We start from the raw sequence: 15844 nt of genomic DNA on the forward strand, positions 1-15844 counted from the left end.
TATATATATATATATATATATATATATATATATATATATATATATATATATATATATATATATGTGTGTGTGTGTGTGTGTGTGTGTGTTTATGTGTGTGTGTATGTGCGTGCGTGTATCCCTTTCTGAGTGGGGATACCTTGATGTGGTGAAAGTGTTTGCATATTACCAGGATCAATTAAGCTGTACTAGTCAAGGCCACCCATACCAGGTTGGTTTGCTGTGAGTGATCAGTGTAAAATCTCCCACCATCATAAATCTGCACTGGCTTGCGCGGTGATGAAATCTTGTCAAATCCCAGGCATAAATTTACATGTCTGAAGCCTTTATCCTGCAGTGGACTAGAAACTACTGCATTTTGTTGTTGTTATATATATATATATATATATATATATATATATATATATATATATATATAAATGTATATATATACATATGTATACGTATATATATATATATATATATATATATATATATATATATACGTGTATATATATAAATATACATATATATATATATATATATATATATATATATATATATATATATATATATACGTGTATATATATAAATATACATATATATATATATATATATATATATATATGTGTTTTGTGCGTGTGTGTTTTTTACCTAAATTGCCTGGATATTCATCGCACTCACGCGAATATCGAGTGACTCCTTCGGTACAAACAGATAACAATGTTTATGGATTTTTAGATTTTCCTTTTGGCATTTATGTAACATATGCAAAATTAGAATAACTAGAAAAGAGAGCTTTTCGTAGACCATCACGTACGCCATTGGTAATAGTCTACGTTTGTATCCATTAGGCAACCTGTGTCTGTCAGCAGGAACCTAATTATCTCGTTTGGAGAGAATTGAAGCATCGTCAGAAGATGCTAAGACTGTGGCAGCCTCTTCATCTTCATCTTCCCTTCATAAATAATACAAAGCTGGCATCACATTCTAATGGCTCACCATGTTTTTTTTTTCGATAACTTATCTTTTTAATTTATTTAGTTTCATTTCTTTTCACCTTCCCTGAAGGCCCAGACGCAAAGGCAAATAAGGAATGGGTTGGAAAAAAAAGAAAGTATACTTAGGGAAAATAAAATTAAGGCCAGAAATTATAAGCTTGGTGTAAGACTAGATAGTTTTTATAGTTTCTTGAATTTCTTTTATTTCATCTTTCTATTCAACTAATAATGTTTCACTTATTTTCAAATTTCACTGGTTCTTCCTTTTCAAGATTTTACTGGGTTCCCTCAAATTTTATTCTCCCCTTTTCCAGTTGTTGTGGCTTCTTTTCTTCATAAACACTTGTTCCCATATATATATATATATATATATATATATATATATATATATATATATATATATATATATATATATATATATATATATATATATATATATATATATATATATATATATATATATATATATATATATATATATATATATATATATATATATATATATATATATATACATATAGATAGATAGATAGATATATATATATATATATATATATATATATATATATATATACATATATATATATATATATATATATATATATATATACTGTATATATATACTGTATATACATATATATAATTTCTGAATGTTTATAGAGTGGCTTTGTTACGGGTATGTTATTTTCCCTCTTTATCGACGTCCTGAAACCAGTTTCTGTTCCATCGTCTTTGTAAATGACCATAAAACTCCAAGGCATTCGCAGCTATCTAAACTCAAGAAGGACAAGTGATGCACAATGATACATCGGTGGACGCACCTCCACTTTATGCGAAAGCCCTCTTCAGTATTAAGCCTGAATAAAAAAAAAAGTAAAAAAAAAAAAACATGAAAAATCCGGTTATCCTATTAAATTAAAGGAAGCCATATGATACAATAATAGTCTGCGTACTCAGGCACTTACAGATATTTTTCTTGTTACCACTTTTCTTCCGAGTGTAACAAAAACAAATAAAGTTGAATTCCGACAAGAAAATATCTGAGCATATTATCTAGTTATCTACTTCCTCCCAATTATGAAGATTGCTATGACCATCATTTCAAGTTTCTGAAGCTTTGATTGTTACGTGGAGATTAGGAACGCATGTTATTAAAAGCTATTAGAAAATCACTAATATATAGTGGATGGTACTTCTGGACAGCGGGAAGACACAGATTATCGCGTTCGCTTCAGAAATTTTTTTATTTGCTTTTCACCCGACGGTACGACTGAGCATTTGCGAAATTAACCTAGCACGTGATGAGAGAGAAAAATCTATTTTTCCATTTTCTTCTTCTTCCTTCTTCACCTACTTTTCCTATTTTTCTTCGTCTTCTTCTGGATTGGCCTAAAAAACAACTGAACATAGGAGAGGTTTAGCGAGTACGTGACAACGAAGAAAATGCTAAATCTATTAGATTTTCTTCCACAGCTCCACGTTCCTCTCATTCGTTATCGTTGGGTTGCTACGTAAGGTGTAATTACGTGTTATTGACCCGTTTTCTCTAGTGAATAATTGCTACTCTTTGGTGATCCTATCAAGTCATCACATCTGAAAAGAAAACTGGAAGGTGCCTTGGGTTAATAAAAAGCGTTAACGCTTTTATTGCGGGATTTATGTTCATACTATAAAGGTTAGCGTAAACTAGAAGTATCAAATTTTGTATGACAAGGAAATACAAATTTAGTCTCTCTCTCTCTCTCTCTCTCTCTCTCTCTCTCTCTCTCTCTCTCTCTCTCTCTCTCTCTCTCTCTCTGAATAAATGGGTTTATTTTAAAAACGATAATACTACATTCATCTCTCAACTATTGTATCAAGGATGGACCCTCCAGCTGAAAATTTCCATACCATTAGCAGCTTCCTACACCAACACAGAATTCTCATCACCAGCTTGTTGATTTTCTCCTACGTGCACTTTGTCATTCACATCTATCTTACACGAACTCGCGTACTTTCAGGACTTTAAATCCCTTCAATTAAAGTACATCTTCCATTCCATTTATCCAGTACTTTCTAAGCATTCCAGTCCCCCTTCTACGTACAGTAACTCTTCAGAAATAGAAGTTTTCTTCAGCAGAGTATCGTCCTTTTGTTGACTGTTTATACCAAACCATCTTGAAGGCACTGATCCCTCTTTTCACATGTCAATTAGTTTTACTGATGCACGGTATTCCCATACTTTCAGAGCCTTACATTCCTTCTTATTACATAATGAATACATTTAACTCAACAGCTTCAGCTTCTTTTATTTCCAGCCAACACAAACAAATTGCATAAAGGTGAGTTGGCTCAAAAATCCCTTCTTACAGTTCAGTGTCCCTCCATTGACACACCTCTTCTTCACCCACTGTGTGTGGCACACCAATTCTCTCATATTACCGCCTTTCTATACATTTATTCCCAAAAAATTATACGACTTTTCTATTTTGATTATTCTACTATCCTCTTATATTTTTTTTCGTATTTTCCTTTCTTCCATGTACTCCCATTTATTCACAGCAAACTTTGTCTGTTGCTAACATTTATTAGCATCAGCATTTTTTCTGAACTATCTCCAATCAACAACGTATTATTATTATTATTATTATTATTATTATTATTATTATTATTATTATTATTATTATTATTATTATTATTATTGTTGTTGTTGTTGTTGTTGTTGTTGTTGTTGTTGTTGTTGTTGATGTTACTTAAGCTACAGCTCTAAATGGAAAAGCAGGATGATACAAGCCCAATGACCCCAACAGGGGAAATATCCCAGTGAGGAAAGGAAATTAGGAAATACATAAACTACATGTGAGAAGTAATGAATAAGAAATATAAAATATCTTAGGATCATTAACAACAGTAGTGTAGATCTGTCATTTGTACACTATGAAGAGAAACTTGTGTCAACCTGCTCGACATAAAAACATTCACTGCAAGTTTGAGCTTCCTGACTAGGAATATCATTCCACAATCTGGTCACAGCTGAAATAAAACTTCTAGGATACTACGAGTTGGTAATAGGTTGACCAGTGCACCAGAAACCTGTTAAGATACTATCGGTAGAGAGGTATTGGGTCCTTTGACTGAGCAAACAGTACAACATTAGATCCCTTTCTGTGGTTACGGCTCATTGTTTCATTTGCCTACACATACACCGAATAGTTTGACCTATTCTTTCCACAATCTCCTCCGTCTTCATACACCTGATAACACTGAGATTACCAAACAATTCTTTTTCGCTTAAGGGGTTAACTCGTGCACTGTGATTGTTCAGTGGGTACTTTCCTCTAGGTAAGGGTAGAAGAGACTTTTTAACTATAGTAAGTAGTTCTTCTAGGAAAAGGACACTCCAAAATCAAACCATTGTTCTCTAGTCGTGGGTAGTGCTATAACCTTTGTACCATAGTCTTCTATTGTCTTGGGGTAGAATTCTCTTGCTCGAGCCTTGAGGGTACACTCAGGAACACTATTCTATTATATTTCTCTTCCTCTTATTTTTTTTTCTTTAGTTTTGGAGATTTATTGTAATGTTGTTACTGTTCTTAAAGTATTTCTTTTTAATTGTCCGTTACTTCTCTTGTAGTTTATTTATTTCCTTGTTTCCTTACTGGGTTATTTTTCCCTGTTCGAAACCTGGAGCTTATAGTATCTTGCTTTTCCAACTAGGGATGTAGCTTAGCTAATAATAATAATAATAATAATAATAATAATAATAATAATAATAATAATAATAATAATAATAATAATGATGATGATGATGAGGAGGAGGAGGAGGAGGAGGAGGAGCCTTATACTGGAGACGGTAAGAATGTAATAACTAACTGAATACCTAGTACTTCGTACAGGATGTAAGTTTGGAAAGATTTGAATGCAACAGATGGTAAGAATTATGAAAAATCTTATGCAACATACATAAAGAACTAATTGAGTGACGATGCCAGAGATTAATATCAAGACCAGGAATAAGAAATTTAATAGACCACAAGTTTTTGTTCAATAGATTAAGATAAGATTTAGCAGTTGAAGACTAGACAGGTGAACAATACTCGAAACAAGGTAGAATGAAAGAATTAAAACATTTCTTTAAGATCGATTAATCACTAAAAATTTGAAAAGACATTGTCAAAAAGCCGTTTTTTCTCCAACTGAAGAAGAAACAGACCTACTGTGTTTCTCTAAAGTAAATTTGCAATCAGGAATCACAACTAAGATTTTAAATACGGAGATCTGAATGTTTAGAAGCCACTGTCCTCGATCTACTTTGAGTTCAGCATCATGCCCCATAATTTGTACCATGCACTAATTTTAGCTAGATCTCTATTAAGGGATTCAGTAACCATAATCTCTCTATACTGCTTTTAAGGCCACTTCTCATATACCACAATTTTGCACCGTAAGTACATTTATCCTTTCAATGAATTTTCACACATCCAAACTATAAGGGTATTATATGGTCATAGGACAATAGTACCAAGATGGAATAAGATATCTTATTCCATCTTGAATAGTACGCCTGTTTACATCAGACACCCTTCTGCACTAAACTAACCACTCTTCCATTTTCATCATCTAAAAACAATTGCTATTTACTCTTCGCGAATTACTATATACAGTACACAATACGTCCTGTACACACTCCACACAGCATTTCGATAAATTCTATCAGAAGTATCTATTGGTCTACAGTATGTGTTCCCTTCACTCCCAAACTTCTTTCACAACTTTCACAATAAACGCTTGATCCAAACCCCCTCTTTCTTTATACACTCACAATGCTTCTGTTATCTGCCATCCTTTCTCAATCAGAATTTCACCATACACCTCGAACTTCTATCGTTCTTATAACTATCTCTGCCAACTGTGCCCTTTTACCAAGGAATAATTGTTGCGTTGTAACTATTCACTAAAACCTTTTTCATCATCCTTACACCTTATACATCCCCATCATCCAATATGAAAAGGTTTTAACACTATTTCCTGGCGCCCCAGTTTTAATCCCATCAACTGAAAACTTCCTATTCTTCAAAGATTCAATTGTCCTTGTAACCTCGTAAGGAGTCTCATTATACTGACACAGGACTTCATTATCTTTAGACCACATCACTTCATCTACTTCTTAAATCATCATAATCATTCTCTCATATTATTACATACTGTTATTTTTTTCCTAAGAAAAAAAAATACTATATTTCTCTTTTCAGAGTTTGATCTGATTAACACCATCTATTCAGTATTCTTCACCGTTTCTCATTCACTTTTTCTTTAACCCCTCCATTCGTCTTCACATGCCCTGCTTCGTGATCATTCTTTTTTTCTCCTTTCAGAACCTCTACTTTCCTTTAAATAACTTTGTCACTCTGCCATGTTGATGTTTACTAGCTTTATTTATCCTACTTGTTACATAAAGGTTAATTTTTTAAAGGTCGTGAGAAATGGAGTGACGCAATTCGGTAAAATGAGGGAATATCATAAGCACTATGCATTTTATTCAAAATCTATTTTAAAAAGTATCACATGTATATGAATAGTTAAAGAGAAAATCTATATAAATCACAATACTTACTTACTTACTTACTTGTTTTGGGTTTAAATCCAACCCTCCACTGTAACAGTTTGCAGATAAATCATTCAAAAAGTTTATTGATAAATCTTGCGGACTTGTTAAAAAAAAAAAAAAAAAAAAAAAGCATAAATCAGTAATCAAGAAGGACCAGGCTTTCAAGTTTCACAAAATCCGTGAGGATTGTATTGCAGAGACGTAGGTCTGGGTGCTGCTTCCCAACCCAACCCTCTCCTCCAATCAAAATTAGAGCAGGGAAAATAGTATTCCAACATATACATATATTTAAAACGAAAAACAAAAAAACAATTAGCAGCGTAATTTTTTTTTTTTTTTTAATTCAGAGGCTGAAATAGTTGTTGCAGCTATTGTCATTGTGACCTAGTAGCAGTGTACTAATATAATGCATTTTATCATTTAATTATCGTCTTTGACAGATCACACAGCAACCTCAATAATATCAAGTCTAGGCTCAGGTGCACCACAATAAAATGCAATGCTCACCTAACTGGCCATGGACTCGTACATTTTCTCAGGGATTTTGAAGTAGATTTTAAGATGAAGTCAGCGACTTTGCTAGAAAACACCCAATGAGATTTGGTTTTGGACTTGCGGTCCAATTTATGTTAATCTGGTCTGTTCATTACAATAACTGAAGTTCGTTTTATGGATCCTTGCATAAAACTCACATTTATTGAAATTGTCAATTATTTGGTCTTCTGATGGATGAAATGTAATATAGGATGTTAAACATTTATTTCATATTTTTAGGAAACCATTGATTTCAATTTTAATGATAAACAACTTGGAAAGATATTTATTCACTAAAATATATAAAATTTAAAATGTATGAGGGATTATAGTAAAATATAATCTATATAAGTAGCTAGACGTGCTCAGAATGCACTGCAGAGCATCTAAAATTCGTCAGTTTCGGTCCTCAATCAAGTCTGCATTGGTATTTGGAACACAACTCCCATTTTTCATGCTGGATCAGTACAGCTTGATAATGTTTCACTGGCAATTCCCTTATTCTTTGTTTATACCCATACTGACGTGTTCAATGCCTGTATATATTTTATATGGTCTTATATGCCACGCCCGTATCATTATTATTATTATTATTATTATTATCATTATTATTATTATTATTATTAGTACTAGCTAAGCTACAACCCTAAAGTTGGAAAAGCAGGATGCTTTAAGCCCAGGGCTCCGAGAGGGAAAATTATTCCAGTCAGGAAAGGAAATAAGTAAACTACAAAAGAAGTAATGAACAATTGGAATGAAATATTATGGGAACAGTAACATCAAAATAGATCTGTCATTTATAAACTATAAAAAAGAGACTTATGTCAGTCTGTTCAACATAATAACATATCCTCCAAGTTTAAACTTTTGAAGTTTCATCAATCCAACTACGTCATTAGGAAGATAATTCCACAACTTAACTTAGTCATAGCTTGAATAAAACTTTTGGAATACTGTGCAGTATTGAGCCTTATGATGACAAATGCTTGACTATTAGAAATAACTGCATACCTATTAATACGTCATGTTTATACTTTCTCAGTCACATGCCTTTCTTTATCATAGGTCTTTCACTTATAATGCACAAGGAGAGGTTTGAATCTATTGTGGGTCCTTTAATTATTATTTTTGGAGAGGAGTCTAAGTCTCTCCTGGTGGTGAGAACACGGCCCTATCTGGCAATATTAAGGTACCATCGATGACTGTTCAACCCATTACTCCACCATAGACTTACCATACTTTCTATTCGTTCACCAGCATTCGGGGTATGCTCATCAAACTTTCCTTTAGCAGATCGTCACATGTACCACAACTGACTTACTAATTAACTAACGCCGTGCGACGCAATCTCAGGCAGATCATCCCAGCCTATCCCATTTTTTTTTATCCATTTAGGTCTTCTTCACTCTTCCAGAGCATGTAAAATCCTGTCACGGTCTTTCCGAGATGCAATCGAAGATCTTAGCAAACATCATCAATGAGTCATCACTAATTCTTCTATATACTGAATATTTGCGATTTCTCTTGTAGCTTCTTTGCGAATGTAATCTTATTGTTCAGTTCCAAATATTCTCCGAAAATATAAACTTCCCTCATTCTTCTTTTCATAACCGAAAGCCAGTTGTCCAGAGAGATGCTTCTGGTCATTTTCATGTCTTTAATGACATCCTTTACTCGCATTATTTCAAAGAAAGATTCTAACCCGCTGTATCAAAATACATTTGCAGTTAAACTTGTAGCTCTTAGATCTCCCCCGTCTCTGCCAATCACTAAAAATTCTTCCAGCTTTTAATGCTACTCTGCTTCTGCTTTGGTTCTCCGAAGTCCACATTATTTATTTCCTTCAACTAACTTAATTTCCCCCAATGAATTAATTGTAACTTTTAATCCACGTGTTTAGATTTATTTAGGGAAGAATTACCAACAACTCAACAAGGTACAAAAGGAAAAATAACAATTCATTAAGTAAATAACACATATTTTGTAGTTTAAGCGGTGATGTTGACATTTTTTAAACAGCTGAAAACAATAATAAATCCTTTTATGTTATGTGCTTTGTCTTATAACATCTACGAATCTTTTGCTTATGTAAGAGCTATTTCCTTTCACATAGGCAAGAAATTAAATATAAAATGTACACGGCAGTCTTATAAATACGGAATTATTAGAATTAGGTATGTTTCAGTCAAAAGACTATTTATATTTTTGGTATTTCAGGTTAGTTTTTTTCCTGAAAGAGCACAACCAGATGTTTGGGCAAAGTAAGGTAGGAAGTCACCATGTAATCCTCCCATATGGAAACCATACTGATTGTCAGAGAATGTTGCGAATTTCCGTTTGCTTAAAGCACTAATTTGAATTGCATCGACTTTAGACTCAGTAAATGTAAGAGTAATAAGACAATAGGTTAGTTGATAAGAACAGTCCCCTATTTAAGAATGAAGTGTACAATTGAATGCCTCATAGGTTTTTTTTTTTTCTCTCTATTTCCATACTGAAATCATAAGAAAATTGGGGATAGCTGGGTCCCAGAGTTAGAAGATATAAGAACTTCTGAATGCGAATAAGAAAGCAAAGAGACTGGGAGAGTGTTTTTTATTAGAAGAAAGGAGGCTGTTGCACTGTTTGGCTTGGAGAGAGGGCATAAGCCAGTTGGCGATGCTCACCAAATCTGCAGTACGGAAACGCATAAGAATGTGTTTCTTGTATGAAACCAATTATAAACAAGCAGTCTAACTTATTCTCTTTTTGTTATCTCTTGTATGCTTCTAGATACACGAAACAAATTATAAACAAGCAGTCTAATGTATTCTCTTTTTGTTATTTTGAGCATGCTTCTAAATACTGGCCTTGACTACTGTGCTTCATTTCTTTTTTTTTCTTCTTTTTCAGGTAAGTAGAGTTTCCTTGAAATACTCACCAGGCGATTTGAAGTTGAACCAACCCGTGTTAGGGAAAAAGAAAGAAATACGAAATGAGAGCTGAAAGAAATGAAAGATTCATCTCCAGTTAAATACTTTATTTGCTGTTTGGCTTCGTGGTAAGTGACCATTTTACATCTTATTACCAGATGATCCTATTATTTGAAGCTGTTTTATCGAGTTCTTTGGGTGCATACACTACACGGAAATCAGATTTAATTTTTGTAACATAACAGGAGCCTCTACAAGTGTTGAAATATTTTTTTTTATATGTGTAACTTTTAAAATGAAAGGACTACTTACCGTAAATGGTACTTGGAAATTAGTAAAAAAAAAAAGATAAAAAATAAAAATAAATAAAAAAATCTCATATAAACAAGTGAATGAGTCTTCAAAAACTCCTAAATAGGTAAGATAGATAACAATTATCGTGTACTGTATTTGAGCAGTATAGAATAACCTGCATCACAGGAATTAATGCCGGCCAATTTTGTAAATACACACACACACACACACACACACACACACACACACACATATATATATATATATATATATATATATATATATATATATATATATATATATATATATATATATATATATATATATATATATATATATATACTGTGTATATATATACATAAATGTATATATATATATATATATATATATATATATATATATATATATATATATATATATATATATATATTCCTGTCACACTCAGAGAGAAGAACAGTAGTCATACATATCCCGAGAGGTACACTCGGAAACTTCACAAATTGCTGAACCAGTGGGTTGTAGGCTAATTAGGAATAGAGAAGAGAGTGGGAAGGGTTGAATATGTGTGTGTGTGTGTGTGTGTGTGTGTGTTACTCGGTATATTTCTAACTGGAGTTTTTGATGTAGCAAGAAAACGTGAAAGCGATCTTACTTTCTTGGTAGTTAATTGGTAAAGGTGATGCTGGCTTTGTCTGTAAAGTGATGGTGAAGTGTTTAAACGGATGTGAAACTCTGGATTCATACTTGTCAATCCGGTTATTTTTTCTTGCATATTTTTAGGATAATTTAACAAAGCTAAAATATGATTTGATTATATGGTAAAGTAAAATTGTTGACATTCAGTACTATAAGACAGTTATTATTATTATTATTTTATTATTATTATTATTATTATTATTATTATTATTATTATTATTATTATTATTGAACATACAAAAGTTACTGTATATACCAAGCTTATAACTTCACCAATAGCATTGTCATGATTATCTTTTAAATAAAAAAATTTCATCACCACATGATTTACGGTCAAAGATTTTATAGTTTGGAGGATGACCGATTATTTCTCCGAAACCAACCAGTATTTTTGTAAATCGATAATCAATCAATAGGATATGCTTAGTTTTATATCCTCACCCAAGTCAGCTGCGTTGAAACATTTGTGTTGTAGGCGAAGAGGAGTTTCACAAATCACTGGTCATAAATCTGAAACTAGAAACTTAATATTTGTTAATATTTTTGGTATTTAGAGTCATGAACCCTTCCCTTTTCTAATACAGGCAAAAAGGAAAAAAAGTGGATCCTATTAGGAAGAGTTTTTAAAGAAATTGTCATATGTTGCGCATGTCCTGTTTCATTTATTTATATTCATCAGCTGATTTGTGCCATAAGTTAACAATAATAGAAGAGAAGAAGAAGAAGGAAAAACATAGTATTTCGTAGTCGCCTATAATCTTGTGATTAGTGGAATTTGGTGATATTGTAATGGATTTGTGTCTGTGACAAATAGATTTGTGCTTTTTTTCAATGAAGTAAATTAGGAATATGTTATTGCTTTGGAATATTTTGTATAAATGAAGTTAATAAGTGTCTCGAACAGAATTTATGGCAATTTTATGACATGAAAATATGTTTTGAAGTGATCCGCCAGCTCAGCATAAACGGTACACTCTTTAGGTGATTTGTGTGTAGTTTTTACCTTGTGTCTATACTAATGAAGTACAAATAATTTTAGCAATTTTTAACACTCAATGTTTTGTTTCATATGTAAGCAAGATCTGTAGAGGACATGATATAATAGGATTGCTAACTACCCAAGGTATGTTAAAGGCTATGAGTTACGGTAGGTTAGACCCTGACTGCCGGCAGCCGTCTTTATCCATAAAGTTTTGGTTTTTGTTCTGCAATGGACCTTGATAATATTCACATAAGGTTGGAAAGCATACTGGTTTTGGGAGCCTTTGTAGTTTGTTGGGACAGGCTTGGAAGCACCAAAAAATCTAGTAAAAAATAACCTAACAGGGGTGAGCTAACGGCCCCTGTGATCCCCCAAACACTGTTGCTATCATACAAACATCACAAATCCACCTAACCTAACCTAGTAGTTCCCCGGACCCCCTTCGCAAGTCTCTCTCGTACACAAGAAAAACTATAGGCAGCACTCTAAATTATATCTTTAAAATGATAAAATAACTTCATATTATGGTATATCGGATCATAATAAAGAACATCTTCCCCTTAAGGAATAACGGTTTGGCTAGTAATAAGAAAGCTATCGCCTTTCCCAACAAACTACATTCTACCCTGGTTTTGTGTACGAGCTAAATAAGCATTAAGAGATAAATGCCTTATGATGAAATGCTTTAGATAGCCTATTGCATAATACTCGGAGCCTTTGTATATCAGCGGCCAGTTCCTCCAGCGTGCATTAAAAATAGACACCAACTAACATATATTTCCCCACCTAACCTACTTACCTGATGTGGGTGGCTAACACCCCACTGTGACCCCCTTACTCTGCTATATTCTTAGCCGTCATCATACACTCAGGTGGCTGCTATCATACATACACCCATAATAATCTACACTGCTGTCGTTCAAAGATACTGTACTATGATTTTAATGACAGGGAAGGCCACAGGGTTTCATATTAGGTTAGGAAGGAATATTTGGTTTAAATCTTTACCAGTGCCATTAACTAGGTAAATATTGTGGCTGGTTATGGGGTGGAGGATGCCCCTGTTAATTTCCATTAGGTTAGGATAGATAATATGTATTGACTACTAGGTGCTCAATGTAAAGTCAGTGGACCCTTTGTATATCAGCGGTTAGTTCTAGTGTGCATTAAAAATAAACACCAACTAACCTAAACTTCCCCCCACTAACCTAAACTTCCCCCCACTAACCTAACCTACAAGATGTGTTTTACCTGCTTACCTAATGGGGGTGGGGTGAGGGGGAGCTAATGCCCCCTTTGACCTCCCTTACACTGCTGTATTGTTAGTCGGATGTCATCATACATACAGGTGGCTGCTATCATACATACACCCCGAGTCATTATATTCTTGCTGAAAATTTGAATCATATTTTTATGACTCCTTATCTTATGATTTGTGTCTTTTGGGCCTCAATTATTTGTGTTCAGCAATTTGTATTGTATTTCTTATTTCCATTATTTGGGGCAGACTAAATAGTGCACATAGCAGTGGTTTAATAAATTTATTACATGGAGGGTCTACAGTGTGGGTGAAAATATAGGAGAATTTGTAGAACAGTGAACATGGGTTAATTCAGGCATACAAAAGGGAGTTCAATCCTATTTTACAATATGAAAGAGGTATGGTCTAGCGTAAATACCCCCACTTAACCTTAGCTACATCAGATTGTCTTTACTGGGCTGCTAATGCCCTCATGAACCCCCAGTTATCTCTATGACGATGACATTGGCAGGCGAGTTCGCATTTTGAAAACTATGCAAAATATGATTTGTGTCATCCCAACAATTGGAAAAATTTATAAATCTTGTCTTATTATATACTATAGAAAGTCCTGCTTTACTTCTTTCTGAACTCATAACCTAATCAATAAACAGAAAAAAAGTGATATATCCCATAATAACCTGACCTAACCCAAGGCAATATGTCCTATCTGACAATTGTCACAAATAGCCAAGAACGGCTTAGGAAAGTAATAGGAATAATGGTTAATAAAAGGTGAATTAATTTCTAGCGAAACTGGGTTTTGCTATCAGAAATGGACAATAGGTGGTTAGTTTGAAATTTTTCTCTATGTTTAATGGTGGCTGAGGCATAATAACTTACGTATTGATCGATTAAAATGTGATCACCATTTCATTGTTCAAATCCATTGTTTACTTATGGGAGACTGATTATGAGTTACTGCGTGTGCATTGTTTACATTCACTTTAGTCAGCTGTTCTGTTTTTTGTATAACGTAATCATTGAGTAGCTTTTTTAACCAATTAAGAGCTTTCAAATATTCTTGCACAAGTTCCTGGATATTGTTCTACAACTACCATTTTTTCCCACCCTCCCCTTTCAATTCCTGTATGACTATCATTACAAGAAGACTTCTCCAAAAGGGAATTACTGTACAATGTCTATCGAAATTTATTCATCCTTTTCGGTAATTGATTTTGTTAAAAGATGCTCTCCATTCATTATACTGTATAGCTATTGTTACTCATTGGAAAGTTAAATAAATCCCCAAAATAGTGACTAACAGAGATCGCGTGTGCAGCACATAAATGTCCCGCTTGCCAGAACAAAGAAACAGTGAGGTTATGTTTGCTTGCGACTGAAGCGAGCCACAGCTGAGCAAAAGTCATTTGAGCAACGTGATATAAATTATCAATAATTATGATACTTTGAAAGTGATCCATGGGAATGGCATGCGCAGCACATCCATGTAAGCTACCTGTACCACTTGCCATACCAGGAAGCAGTGAGATTGTTTATCTGCTAGTATTGCAAATACTGTATGATGGATATGATATGAATTATAAGTAATTATGATACTTTGATATCCAGTCACTTTCATGAACCATGAATTTTGCAACTGGTTATCTAATGTTTATCATACCTTTCTAACCATTATTTGTTCCCATACTAACAAACCTTCCATTATTTATGTGGCTCTTCTTTCAGCGGCAGCTGGAAGTAGCCATTAGACTTTAGGCCCCTAATTGCGAGGTGGTAACCCTACCTAACTGCTTAGCCGGTAGGCTGGGGGTGCCTGGGGTGTACCCAGCCGCCTCTGTATATACTCTCACAGCGGTGAGAGACGTCACTTTTTCTTTTGGCTTGGTAGAGATCTGACGTGTCCGCTCTCCTCCTGACTGTCATTGGACTCTTTGATTTTTGCTTTTCCTTTACAGGCATGTGTGTTCTTCTTCTGCGATCGCCTTCATCATGCGAATGTGTCCAGGGCGAGAGGGTGCCACATGTGTGAATTTATGTCATTGGTGGAGACCGTCCCGCACTCTCTGTGTCCTACGTGCCGAGGGCTTCGTTGCGAGTAGGGTTCGGCCTGCGCAGAGTGTAGGGAGAGGTCTGCCTCCCAATGGAAGAAGTTTGGACGGCGCAGGAAGAAAAAGGCTAAGCGCGATCGTTCTCCCTCACAAGCTCCTAGTACGCAATCTCACAAGGGACGAGCGAGCAGGATCGCAGATCGCTCATCTTCTTGGCAACCCCACGGTACTGGGTCGGTTGTTGCTTCCCTTAGAAGAGCAACTTCTCCTCCAGCTGCTGCCGAGCCTTTTTCACTTGCAGATTTCTTTCAGGTGTGGTTGTCCTTAGGGATTTCGGGACCCCTTTCGAAGGAGGAGCTGCAACGCCTTTTTCAGTGTGGTCCCATAAGGGAACCTTCTCTGGAGCCGTCGACATCTCACCTTCTGGAGCTGTGCGAGGTCCATTTGTTTCCTTCCCCTGGCCCATCCACGCGTGGACGAGGGGATCATTCGCCTCTCCAATGACCCCCTGCTGACGATGAACCTTCTCTCCATCCTGGGACCTTGT

General features: G+C 34.5%; 1 protein-coding gene across 5 annotated transcripts in view; it reads left to right on the forward strand.

The window, feature by feature from the left end:
• LOC137651484 (NAD kinase-like) overlaps nucleotides 1-15844 on the forward strand; it is a 548585-nt gene that overhangs the window by 286577 nt on the left and 246164 nt on the right. Inside the window, exon 1 of one of the 5 annotated variants that reach the window (XM_068384725.1) lies at nucleotides 11706-11789. The exons of 1 other annotated variant lie outside the window; for it this stretch is intronic. Coding sequence is in view for 2 of the 4 variants with exons in the window: in XM_068384717.1 (XP_068240818.1) it covers nucleotides 11929-11984 (56 nt within the window). In the remaining 2 variants the exon portion in view is untranslated. Of the gene's footprint in view, nucleotides 1-11705; nucleotides 11985-15844 lie in introns of those variants that run through there. 3 more of the 5 variants (XM_068384717.1, XM_068384753.1, XM_068384733.1) reach the window with 3 other exon arrangements.

Source organism: Palaemon carinicauda, chromosome 1, assembly GCF_036898095.1.
Source record: "Palaemon carinicauda isolate YSFRI2023 chromosome 1, ASM3689809v2, whole genome shotgun sequence".
NCBI lineage: Eukaryota > Metazoa > Arthropoda > Malacostraca > Decapoda > Palaemonidae > Palaemon > Palaemon carinicauda.